The 13,151-nt window shown below is 38.1% G+C and overlaps 1 protein-coding gene across 3 annotated transcripts in view; it reads left to right on the plus strand.

Moving 5' to 3' along the window:
• The window catches only part of Ubr3 (ubiquitin protein ligase E3 component n-recognin 3), a 149,790-nt gene that overhangs the window by 83,587 nt on the left and 53,052 nt on the right, over positions 1-13,151 (plus strand). For all 3 annotated transcript variants that reach the window (XM_036183531.1, XM_036183533.1, XM_036183532.1), the window contains exons 23-25: positions 1,825-2,285; positions 9,976-10,064; positions 11,680-11,829. In XM_036183531.1, coding sequence (XP_036039424.1) covers positions 1,825-2,285; positions 9,976-10,064; positions 11,680-11,829 — 700 coding nt within the window. The remainder of the gene's footprint in view (positions 1-1,824; positions 2,286-9,975; positions 10,065-11,679; positions 11,830-13,151) is intronic.

Raw genomic sequence — 13,151 nt, forward strand, 5'->3', positions numbered from 1 at the left:
TGGAAATGAGGAAAAAAGAAACCACTGAAGTATTTGTGTGTGGATGTGTATGATTAATACGAATAAATTTAAAACATTTCTTGAATTTATGTTTTTTTACTTTTAATAAAGTATTTATATTTAATTTAAAATTTATGTTATTGATCAAAAAATGCTGAGTGGTTAGTAGCAAATTTTTCTTACTAGTGCTAAAAGTGTTGTGGACCAGTTACAGATGGCCCATTTGGACCTGCTTTACGTTTAGCATTGCAGTTGTTTTACTAACATCTTAAAAATGACTACACTGTTTCCTAAACCAAAATTGATATAATTGCTTTCAGCATGCTCATTAATTTTTTTTTTCTGGCTTTTGTGGCAATTAACTGATGAAGCAGGCTCATAAATACTTGTATTCTGTATATTGTGTTTTGGGACTCATTGTGAGAAGCAGCTCTTTGCATGATGCTTAATTAATCTTTAAAAGTTAAATGAGAAGTGGGTCTGGAGAAAAGGCTCAGCAGTTAAGAGCACTGCTGTATCTTCCAGGGGACCTGGGTTCAATTACCAGCACCCATATGGCTGCTCACAAATGCCTGTAACTGCGCTCCCAAGCACCAGGCATGCATGTGATGCACAGACATACATGTGGCCAAAGCACCCATATACATAAGTAAGATTTTAACGGGAAGAGTACTAAAATGACATGCCAAATAATTAAGTAGTTTTATTTCCTATAAACTAAGTATCCTGTGAGTGGAGAGAGAAAGAGAACTGGATTAGATGGTTTTTGTAGTCAATCTATTTGTTAGACTATTCTTGCTTTTGACAACATGCTTTTGTTGTGAACACTGTAAAGGGTTTTAATTAAAACTTGGAACCTCTATCTGAGGCTCTTTTGCTTCTAATGTTACAGAGTACTTTAAAAATCTTGTATATTAAAAAAACTATATAGTATAATTTGACTTAGAAAAGCATAATTTTTTATGCTTATTTTAGAAAAATTGAATGGAATCCATTAAACTGATTGATATCTTAATTAAAAGATGATTTCTAAGAGGCCTGATGTGTTTCCTTTAGCAAAAAGACTGTTTAGGAGACAAATTATTGAGAAGAACACTTGACTAAAAATGTCTATTCAAATAACATACAGTAATATGCAGTTTGAAGCCAATTAATATATTTCTTTATCCTTACATTTCAGTTTTATAACTTGAAGTGTTTGTAATTTTCAAACCTTTGAAGTTCCTTAAAAGTGAAATTAATTTTTACTATAGATTTATTGTCTTTAAAAAAAATGAAGAAAGCCAGGCAGAGATGGCACATGTCTTTAGTCCCAGCACTCAGGAGGCAGGGGCAAGTGGATCTCTGTGAGTTCGAGGCAGCCTGGGCTACACAGAGAAACCCTGTCTCGAAAAACCAAAAAAAAAAGAAGGAAAGAAAAAAAAAAAAACCTTTTTTTACTGTTAAAGCAGACTTTCAGAAATTAATAAAGAGTACATGTCGTTTCTTGATGAGTGGTGTGTAATACAGTAGCTTTCCTTAAAATAGAGGAACTTAGTTTATACATGTAACATGGCTGCAGGTAGGGCATAAGCCTTGTTTTTGTGGAACGTAGGCTTAGGCAGTTACAGAGAGGTGACTGTGGTAAACTCCTTTCCCTCACCCCTGCCCCTGTAAAGTGGTGCTGTATCTCTCTGAGGAAGAAGGGCAAGAAACAGGTTTCTCTGCTGGAGAGATCTTTGGATGAAACTTTAAGCATTTCCTTTGAAAAAATACAGTAATATATTTTAGAATTGGTATTGAATAACTTCTTGATTTTTCTGTTTTTCTTATCTTTACTGGTAGAATTCTGGTACAGCTCAAGTTTTCAGCTTGGTAGCAGAGCGTAGAAAGAAATTTCAGGAGATCATCAACCGAAACAACAGTGAAGCAAATCAGGCGGTTCGGCCCAAAATTCCAAGTAAATGGTCAGCACCTGGTTCCGCTCCCCAGTTAACCACAGCCATTCTGGAAATTAAGGAAAGCATATTGTCTTTGCTAATCAAACTTCACCACAAACTCTCAGGAAAACAAAACTCTTACTATCCTCCATGGCTTGATGACATAGAAGTTTTAATACAACCAGAAATTCCTAAATATAGTCATGGGGATGGTATAACTGCAGTGGAAAGAATTTTGCTAAAAGCTGCAGTGCAGAGCAGAATGAACCAACGCATCATTGAAGAGATCTGCAGGAAAGTGACCCCTCCTGTGCCACCCAGAAAAGTCACTGCGGCAGAGAAGAAAACTCTGGACAAGGAGGAAAGGTAGCTGTGTTTGTAGTGCTTTCACTATGTATGGCACAGTTGGCGATTTGTGTTTTTCTGTTTTCGGTCATTCAGGGATAATGACCTGGTTATCTCAGTTACAGCAACCATAGCTATTTACTTTGTAAGGGAAATGATTGAATAGAGCCAGTGCTTGTGTGTGTGTTGAGTTCTTTGGGGGTAAAAAGATGAGTATGTTGGCCCCAGTGTTAAATTACTGTTGAAAGTTGGAAGCTTCTTCAGAAACATTACTAATACCACTATTGCTGTGGTACTTCAGAATTCTCTTGCTGCTAAAAAAAAAACTCTTAACAACTTTAAATAAAAATGAAGTATTTTAGATTTGTCTTTTTTAAAAAAAACATTTATTTTTGTGTGTGTGCATGCATTTCTGTGTAAGGTCAGAGGATAACTTTTGGAAGTCTATTTTCTTTTTCCATCTTGTGGGTCCTGGGGATTGAATTTAGGTCCTCAGGCTTAGTTGCAAATATTTTTCCTGCTGACCCATCTCACTAGCCCTTAAGTATTTCTTAAAACAGAAATCCAACTATTTGAATTTTTGGTACTTGTGTTTATTACTATATGATTGCCAATTATTAGAGAAAGCAATGTTTCTTAAATTTTTCTTTTGCCAACATTTGTTTCCTATTTTTTTTTCCCCCTGAGACAGGACTACTCTGTGTAGCTCTTGCTATTCTGGAACTCACTCTGTAGACCAGACTGGCCTCGAACTCAGAGAGATCCACTTGCCTCTGCCTCCTGAGTGCTGGGATTAAATGCATTCACCACCACCCACAGCCTGGCTGCTTCCTAATTTTTAAAGTTAAAAATTTTAAATTAGATTTATTCATTTTATGTGTAAGTGTTTTGCCTGTAGGAAATGTATGCTTGCTGCATATGGAAGTCAGAAGAGGTTCTCAGGGTATCTGATCCCCTGGTTTGAAGTTACAGAAACCATGGAGGACTATTCCTTGTTGCTCATTCACAGGTTCTTGCTTAGCTGGCTCGCTTATATGTATATCCCAAGGCTACATTCCCAGGGAATGGAGGTAGCCACAGTGTGCTGGACCCACCTACATCAGCTAATAATCAAGACAATTCCCCGCAAACACAGCAGTAGGCCAGTGTGATCTGGGCAATTTTTCAACAGAGGTCCCCTTCTCAGGTGACTCTAGACTGTGTAAAGTTGATAATTAAAACTAACTAGTAAAAGTGTCATTAAAGAAGATATAAGAGGCCTCCAGAAAGGAAAACCTGTATCAAGATTGTTTGGTGTTATGAGTTTGGTGTTAAGTGATTTGCTAGTTTTGAAGGAGATCATTCTGTGATAACTGTACGAGAAGCCATTTTAGTCACATATATGGTTAACTTCATCTCTAATGTAAGAAAAATTGTGTTTAGAGACAGTACACATTAAGAATGTACGTCGGGTAGGCAGTGATGGCGTACACCTTTAATCCCAGCACTCGGGAGGCAGAGGCAGGCAGATCTTTGTGAGTTTGAGGCCAGCCTGGTCTACAGAGCGAGATCCAGGACAGGTGCAAAGCTACACAGAAAAACAAATAAACAAACAAAAAGAATGTACATTGGGGCTGGGGAGGTTGGGTAAGTTCTCTTACTGTGCAAGCATGAGAGCTGAGTGCCCAGCACCTGCAGAAAAAGCTGGGCATGGCTGTGCCTGCCTGTGGCCCCCTTGGAGCTCACTGCCCAGGATATCTAGCTGAGACAGCAAACTTCTGGTTTAGTGAGTGAGTGAGTGACTATGTGTCAAGCAAACAAGGTGGAAATGATAAAGCAAGTCCCCATTGCTACCACCCACACCTGCATGTGTGTGTACACACCAAAAACAAAACCACAAAAGACCCACAAAGGGATCAAATAGATTAATAATTAGAAGCATTTTTTTTTTTTTTTTTTTGGTTTTTCGAGACGGGATTTCTCTGTGTAGCTTTGCGCCTTTTTCTTGGAACTCACTTGGTAGCCCAGGCTGGCCTTGAACTCACAGAGATCCGCCTGCCTCTGCCTCCCGGGTGCTGGGATTAAAGGTGTGCGCCACCACTGCCCAGCTAATTAGAAGCGTTTCTATTTCTTTCTCATAGTACTGTACTTTACAAATAGTAATTATAAAGAACTAGTGTGTAAGTTAAAGGGCATTTAAAGTGGAAAGTTGAAAATGAGATGAGACTTATTTCTGCTAATCTCTTTAAATTGGAGGCCTGTCCTGATTATATAATAGGCTGTTCTTTTTTAAAAAGGCAAACATGCAGTGAATCAGTCGTTTATTTGCTTAGGAGTATTTTGTCATTATTGTTAATAATAGATATGATACTAGAAGACATAGTTTAGACACTATTTCTACAAAACTTGTTTTAATGAATAATGCTGTAGGAACTGGGGATATAGTCCAGTGGGAGGGCTCATGCCTAACATCCAGGAGGTGTTGAGCTTAAGCCCCAGCACTACAAAAATGTAAAAATAAAAATTAAAAAAGACTATATCACATACAGCACACACATACACAGGAAAAAAAGAAAAAGAAAAACAAAGGAGACTCTTTTCATCAGTCATTTGATGTTGTTGATGAACATTTGGAACTAATTCTACAGCGTCTAGACAGGTAAGGGATTGAGATGAGTTTGAATCCTGCTGTGTTTCTAGTCTCTTCTGTTTTGGATTAAGTTTCATGACAAAGACAGACAGTTTATAAACTTAATATTGGGCCATTCTCACCTCTAAAAAACCTGACTTCATTTCTATAATAGACTGATTACATAGAGAGAAAACAAGGTACGAATGGAAGCCTTAGAGAGTTTTAATAATTGCTACTTCAGGGTCCTCAGCCTCTAGGGTAATTCTGGAATGTACCAAATCTACCAGAACCTGTCATTTGTTAATGGCCCCTATTGACGTGTGTACCTAATTTAGAAAAGCAATAATATCTATATCTATATATCTTTATCTATCTGTCTGTCTATCTATCTATATTTTGGTTTTTCGAGACAGGGTTTCTTTGTAGCTTTGGAGCCTGTCCTGGACTACCTCTGTAGACCAGGCTGGCCTTGAATGCACAGAGATCCACCTGCCTCTGCCTCTGCCTCCCGAGTGCTGGGATTACAGGTGTGCGCCACCACTGCCCGGCCAATATCGATTTTTTTAAAGCTGTTTCACAGAAACTGATAAACACATTAAAACAAGATTCAGTTATTTTATGTACATGGGTGTATGTATGACTGTGTACCATGTGTGTGCCTGCTACCTCTGGAGGCCAGTAGAATGTGTTGGATCCCCTGAAACAGGAGTTACAGATGGTTGTGAGCTGCCACGTGGTTGGGAACCAAACCCAGATCCTCTGCTGGAGCAAAGAATGCTCTTAGTTACTAGGCCATCTCTCTTGCATCTGAGAAATGCATTTTGATTTTAGTTATACCAGATATTCTCTTATGTTTGAGATAAAGATTTGTTACTTGGACTATTATTTTATTGGCACACATACTCTAGGTGTATATATTTAGAAGTGAGATGTAGAGTGGCATTAATGAAAGAAGCATCCTGAAACTTGAGAACTTACCTAGTAGTGATAAGAGAGACCACACATAGATAGACCAAAGTTACTGTCTATCCAAACATTTCTGCATTACTCTTGGAGTGCTTTGAGCATCCACACAATAATTTCATTTATATCCCTTAGTGACAACATTTCTTCTTTGAGGATACACAAATTTTTATGAGCTTTTATTTTAAAGTAATCTTAAATGTAAAGAAATGGTTTAAGGACAGTACCAGGAACTTGCTAAAGGTTCTTTTGTGTGTAGTTCCTAGAAGTAAAAGCCTTTTCTTACAGAGTCACAGCAGAAAGAACTACAAGCTTAAGGAGTTAACCTTGTATTTAAGTATGATCCCATGTTTAAACAGTTTAAAGTTTCTCATCAAAGGAATGTCCAGTCTGTAGTTGCTCATTGAATTTAGTTGTATCTTTTTGGTCTCTTTCAATGTGGAACAATTTCTCCATCTTTCCAGTATTTTCCTGATCTTGAACCTCTGAAGGGTTAGGGCAGTGGTGTCATTGTAGACTGCCTCACCCTGGGCTTGTCTGCTACCTGGCGGGAAGATGGGTGAGATGTTGCTGCTGCTTCCACCAGGTCGCTTGGCTTCCAGTGGATTTGTAAGTGGTGTTTGCAATTGACTGTTGCCTAGAGGGTTGCCTGCCAGACTTCTGTACTGTCCGTTGACCTTACTCCTTTTTGTGATTAGTACATCATTTATAGTAGAGTGATACTTTGAGATTCTGTAATTTCCTATTTATTACCTTTGAAGGCACTGTAATAAACAACTTACCTTTTTAACCTTTTTCTTCCTCATCCTCCTTGATAAAATTATTACTTTAACCTTCCTTAGTAGAAGTACAATTTTATGGTAGTAGTATTGTTTCTATAATACAATCAGGGGAAGCTCATGTCGTTACAAGTTCACTTTTATTTTCGTATTCATATGTACAGTCCTTTCTTCCTTCCTTCCTTCCTTCCTTCCTTCCTTCCTTCTTTCCTTCCTTCCTTCCTTCCTCCTCCTCCTCTCCTCTCCTCTCCTCTCCCTTTTTCCCTTTTTCCCTTTCCTTTCCCTTCCTTTCCTTTCCCTTCCTTTCCTTTCCCTTCCTTTCCTTTCCTTTCCCTTCCCTTCCCTTCCCTTCCCTTCCCTTCCCTTCCCTTCCCTTCCCTTCCCTTCCTTCCCTTCCCTTCCTTTCCTTTCCTTTCCTTTCCTTTCCTTTCCTTTCCTTTCCCTTTCCTTCCTTCCTTCCCTTCCTTCCCTTTCCTTTCCTTTCCTTCCTTCCCTTTCCTTTCCTTTCCTTCCCTTTCCTTCTTCCTTCCTTTCCTTCTTCCTTCCTTCCTTCCTTCCTTCCTTCCTTCCTTCCTTCCTTCCTTCCTTCCTTCCTTCCTTCCTGGTTTTTTCGAGACAGGGTTTCTCTGTGTAGCTTTGCGCCTTTCCTGGAACTCACTTGGGAGACCAGGCTGGCCTCGAACTCACGGAGATCCGCCTGCCTCTGCCTCCCGAGTGCTGGGATTAAAGGTGTGTGCCACCACCGTCTGGCCATTCCTTTATTTTTATTGCTTGCAACCAGGAATAAATATTCTTGGATTTAGGATGTTTCTTTGCTAACTTGAGGACTCATAATGTTTTACTTTGCACAAAATAATCTTAGCAATAGCCTGAGTTGTTTGGGGGATTCCCATGGAACCCTTTTGGCCAACAACTCAATTGAATGTACCCGAAGCCTTGAGATGGCCAGTGATGACTCTGAATCCCCCATTACTAGGAGTCAATAGGATCACCTTCATAGATTCAAGGAAGTTTCCTCTGCATGGTTTCTGCACTACCCAATTCCAGCATTCTCCCCAAACTTCCTTCCTCCACCCAATCTCCCCCACCACCTTCTCTCCACTCCCTGTTCCCATCCCCCATGCACTCATGAAATCTATTCTATTTCTCTATCCCAGGAAGTTTCCTGTGTCTCTTCCTAGATTCCTCTTTACGTAACCTCTCTAGGTCTATGGATTATAGCTTGGTTATTATTTCATTAGGCTAATATCCACTTACAAGGGAGTCCATACTGTATTTATCTTTCTGGTTCTGAATTACTTTACTCAGGAAGATTTTTCTAGTTCCACCCTTTTGCCTGCAAATTTTGTGATACCATTTTTTTTTAATAGCTGAGTAGTACTCCATTTTGTAAATGTACCATATTTTCCTTATCTGTTTTTTGGTTGAGGAACATCTAAGTTGTTTGCAGTTTCTTGCTATAATGAATACAACTGCTGTGAACATGGTTAAACAAGTGTCCTTGTGGTAGGATGGAGTGTCCTTTACCTTTCTTTTTTTTTTCTTTTTTCTTTTTTCTTTTTTTTTTGAGACATGGTTTCTCTGTGTAGTTTTGTGCCTGTCCCGGATCTTGCTCTGTAGACCAGGCTGGCCTCGAACTCACAGAGATCTGCTTGGCTCTGCCTCCTGAGTGCTGGGATTAAAAGCGTGTGCCACCACCACCCAGCCTGTCTTTTGGGTATATGCCCAAAAGTGGTATAGCTGGGTCTTGAGCTAGATTGATCCCCAGCTTTCTGAGGGACTGTATTATTGATTTCCGTAGTGGCTGTGCAAGTTTGCACTCCCACCATCAATGGAGTGTTTCCTTTGTTCCACAACTTCTACAGCATGAGCTGCCGCTTGTGTGATTGATCTTAGCCACTCTGACAGGTGTAAAGACGGAATCTCAGAGTTGTTTTGATTTGCATTTCCCTAATGGCTAAGAATGTTGAACATTTCTTTATGTGTGTCTCATACACTCGAGTTTCCTCTAATGAAAACTCTATTTAGATCTGTACTACTCTTTTTAATTGGGTTACTTGTTTTTTGGATACCTAGTTTCTTGAGTTCTTTATATATTTTGGAAATTAGTCCTCTATCAGATGTAGAGTTGGTAAAAATCTTTTTCCATTTAGTATGCTGCCATTTTGTTGAAATGATGGTGCCCTTTGCCTCACAGGAGCTTTTCAGTCCATTTCTTGGGGTCCATTTACTAGTTGTGGATCTCAGCTTGCACTATTGGTGTTCTGTGCAGGAAGCGGTCTCCTGTGCCAGTGCAGTCAAGACTACTGCCCACTTCCTTTTCTATCAGCTTCAGCATATTTGGTTTTCTTTTAAGGTCTTTGATCCACTTGGACTTGAGTTTTATGCAGGGTGATAAATAGAGATTTATTCACATTCTTCTACATGCAGGTGTCCAATTTGACCAGCATCATGCTGTCTTTTTTCCAGTGTGTATTTCTGGCTTCTTTATCAAAACTCAGGTATCCTTAGGTATGTAGATTTATGTCTGGGTCTTCAATTCAATTCCATTGATCAACGTGTCTGTTTTTATGCCAGTATCATGCAGTTTTTATTACTGTAACTCTGTAGTACAACTTGAAATCAGGGATGGTGGGATATCCTGCAATTTTTTTTTATTGTTCAAGATTGTTTTAGCTATTCTGAGTGTTTTGTTATTCCATAAAAGTTGAGAATTGTCCTTTCAAAGCCTGTAAAGAATTGTGTTGGAATTTTGATGGGAATTATGTTGAATCTGTAGATTGCTTTTGATAGGATGGCCATTTTTACTATGTTAATCCTACTGATCCATGAGCATGGGAGATCTTTCCATCTTCTGATATCTTCAATTTCTTTTTTCAAAGACTTGAAGTTCTTGTCATACAGGAACTTCACTTACTTAGAGTTACCCCAAGATATATTATTTGAGGTTATTGTGAGAGGTGTTGTTTCCCTGATTTCTTTCTCAGTCTGTTTGTCATTTATATAGGAGGGCTATTGATTTTTTTTTTTTTAAGTTAATTTTGTATCCAGCAACTTTGCTGAAAGTGTTTATCAGCTGTCAGAGTTCCCTGGTAGAATGTTTAGGATTTTCTATCTACTTCATTGTTTTATACTCTAGATACTGTTTTTTATATATATACTTATGCACACAGTGGGTTTGAAGTCTTTTGGAAGGGATAGAATTATTTCAGGGACATTCAGATCTTACATGATATTTAATATGTGATATAGGAGACAGGTTGTTCTTGACTGTATGGCCATTTGTTGGTCGTATACTCCTGGAAGGCAGTAGATCAGTGTTGAACACACCGTGTACTTCAACTCTCTTTTCTCTTAGGCGACAGAAGGCTAGAGAAAGGCAGCAGAAGTTGCTTGCAGAGTTTGCCTCACGACAGAAAAGTTTTATGGAAACTGCAATGGATGTTGGTAAGTCAGAAGTTTAGTTTGAACCTCTCACAATTAGTTATTATTTATAGAGATAATTCGGTTTAAACTTTCAGCAGCTCTAAATAGTACAGATGATATGCAGTCTTTATTTAAATAGTAGAGTAATGGAGTGATCAGAGTAAGTTTAATTATGGTGTGTGCACGTGGGTACAGGTGAGCCACTATCACAGTTCATGTGGAGGTCAGAGGACAACTGTGTGGAGTCAGTTCTCTGCTTCTACCAGGGGGGTTCTGGGGCTGGAACTTGGGTTGCCAGGCTTCTTACCCATTGAGCGGTCTCGCCTGCCTAGGCTCAGATCTTTATCATGGCCGTTTTGTGGTTGAGCAAAGGCAGTAATGAGAAAGAGCCCGCTTTTTCCTCTATGAATCTGTCCCTCACATATATGTCAGATCTGTCAGTAAGCATTTGATTATTTATTTTAATGCTCTTCTCTGAAGTTAGCCTAAGATCCTTATAATGATTTTTTAAAAAATTTATTTATTTATTATGTACACAGAAGAGGGTGCACCAGATCTCATTACAGATGGTTGTGAGCCACCATGTGGGTGCTGGGAATTGAATTCAGGACCTCTGGAAGAGCAGTTGGTGCTCTTAACCTCTGAGCCATCTCTCCAGCAACTAGGATTTTTATAGTGAGAAGAAATACCATTTTCCTATATGATGGTAGATCTATGAATAGTCTTTAAAAATACATATTTATGTTTTCCTTTCTCCCTTTCCTTTTCCTATTACACTTCCTCTACTTTTAGACTATCATCTTCTAAGTTTATTATTTTCTGTATGAAAAAATGCCTAATACTATCCTTCTGTGTCAGCTGGTATGTGTTTATTTTTTGTTGTTAATGATGTATTAACAGATCACTGTTATTTTCTGTACCCTGTTTATTAATACATAAGAATATACAATGATTTCCATATATAAACATTGATGACTATTACTTGAGAGATATTACTGAAATAGAGAATTAGGAAGCAAATTTTCCTCTATTATCCGCTAGTATATACTACTAGTAGTTTTTAAAGAATTGCTATCTTGTAAATTTCTTCTCTTCAGAACCTCAAAGTAAATTAAAACAAATTACCTATTTGTTCCTTAAAATGTAATTCAAATTTTCTCTTACACAGATTTTTTAAAAGACCTTTTATGTATGTATATGAATGCTCTATCTGCATGTATTCCTGCATGCCAGAAGAGGGCACCAGATCTCATTATGGATGGTTGTGAGCCACCATGTGGTTGCTGGGAACCCAGGACCTCTGGAAGGACAGCCAGTGCTCTTATCCACTGAGCCATCTCTCCACTCCAGCCCCTTACATAGATGCTTGTTTCTATTTTTTTTTTTTAGTATCAATTTATATCTGTAATTTGTACAACATCAAAATATTGAATTGTATATTGGTCAACATTTTTTTTTTTTTATCTACTTCACAGTTTTGGTCTTTCCTAGAGCTGACATTTTACTTGAATAAGTAGTTGTATTATGATACAACTTTGTTAGTATTTAACTTAAAAAGGATTTGAAGTAGATCTTTGTGGGGGAGGGTTTATTGAAGAGGGACTTTTCTTCTAAGAATTATAACTTTCTCTTCCAGATTCTCCTGAGAATGATATTCCTATGGAAATTACCACAGCAGAACCACAAGTTTCTGAGGCTGTGTATGACTGTGTCATCTGTGGACAGAGTGGTCCTTCCTCTGAAGACAGACCTACAGGACTGGTTGTACTGTTACAAGCGTCATCAGGTGAATTCAGAGAAACTTTTTGACAGAAACATTTTAGATAATGTCATCTATAACAGATAACTGTGTGCATTGAATGAAAGCTAATATTACAGTTCAGTTTTTTTGTTAATTTAACTTTTCTAAAATCTGTAAACCTCTTAAGTCTATCATTGCTGTTTGTTTAAATATTCTAATTATATATGGCATGTCCTGCCAGTTCTGCTTTGGTTATTTTGGGTTCTTAAAATAGCATGCAGTAGTTCTTGACACAGTATCCTGATGGCTGTTTGCCAATCTGTCTTTTAAAATATTTTAAAAATTTGAAGAATTTCAGGCGGCGGTGGCACAGGCCTTTAATCCCAGCACTTAGGAGGCAGAGCCAGGCGGATCTCTGTGAGTTCGAGGCCAGCCTGGTCTATAGAATGAGATCCAGGACAGGCACCAAAACACTACAGAGAAACCCTGTCTCAAAAAAAAAAAAAAAAAAAAAGAAGAAGAAGAATTTGTCTGAATATTGTCCTTCCTTTCCCATTCTGAGGTATTTTAAAGTAGTAATAGTTCTTAGACAGTTCTTGATTGATTTAGTCCTTCTGCAATAGGATATATGAAGAAATTAGTCTGAAAAGAACTATATATCCAGATTTTAAACCAAGTGTTAGTGTTATGTAAAAAAGTTCAGGCATTTACACAAAAACACAGAGGCAAAGGTGGAGGATGGAATGGGAAAGAGGGTTATATGCTATCAAAACTAAGTAGATATTAATTCAAAATTCACTATTGCAAAGTGAAGACGTTAATTCTATTGTCCAGGTAACCATAAAAACAACCTCCTCAGCAAAAGAATAATAACAAATCCATATTAAAAGAAATGGGAAAGGACTCAAAATTCCGCACTAGAAAATTTAATTGTGGAAGAGAGCAATAATGAATGAATGAAGAAACAAACAGAAAACAAACAGCATAATTGCAGAATCAAGTTCTTTGTCAGTTAGCACTTGAAATACAATGAATTTAATTTTCTAGTTAGAGGGAGGAGATTGACAGATCTAAAAATGTGACCATTCTGTATGCTATGGATAAGCAATTCACGTTAGGGCTGGGGAGATGGCTCAGTGGTTAAGAGCACTGGCTGTTCTTCCAGAGGTCCTGAGTTCAATTCCCAGTACCCACATGGCAGATCACAACTGTCTGTAACTTCAGTTCTAGGGGATCATGCACTCTTACCCAGACATATATTCAGGCAAAATACCAATGCACATAAAGTAAAAATAATTTGTTTTAAAAGAAATTTACTTTAGACTTAAAGATACAAGTAGATTGAAGACGAAAGGCTTGAACTCAGG

Source organism: Onychomys torridus, chromosome 4, assembly GCF_903995425.1.
Source record: "Onychomys torridus chromosome 4, mOncTor1.1, whole genome shotgun sequence".
NCBI lineage: Eukaryota > Metazoa > Chordata > Mammalia > Rodentia > Cricetidae > Onychomys > Onychomys torridus.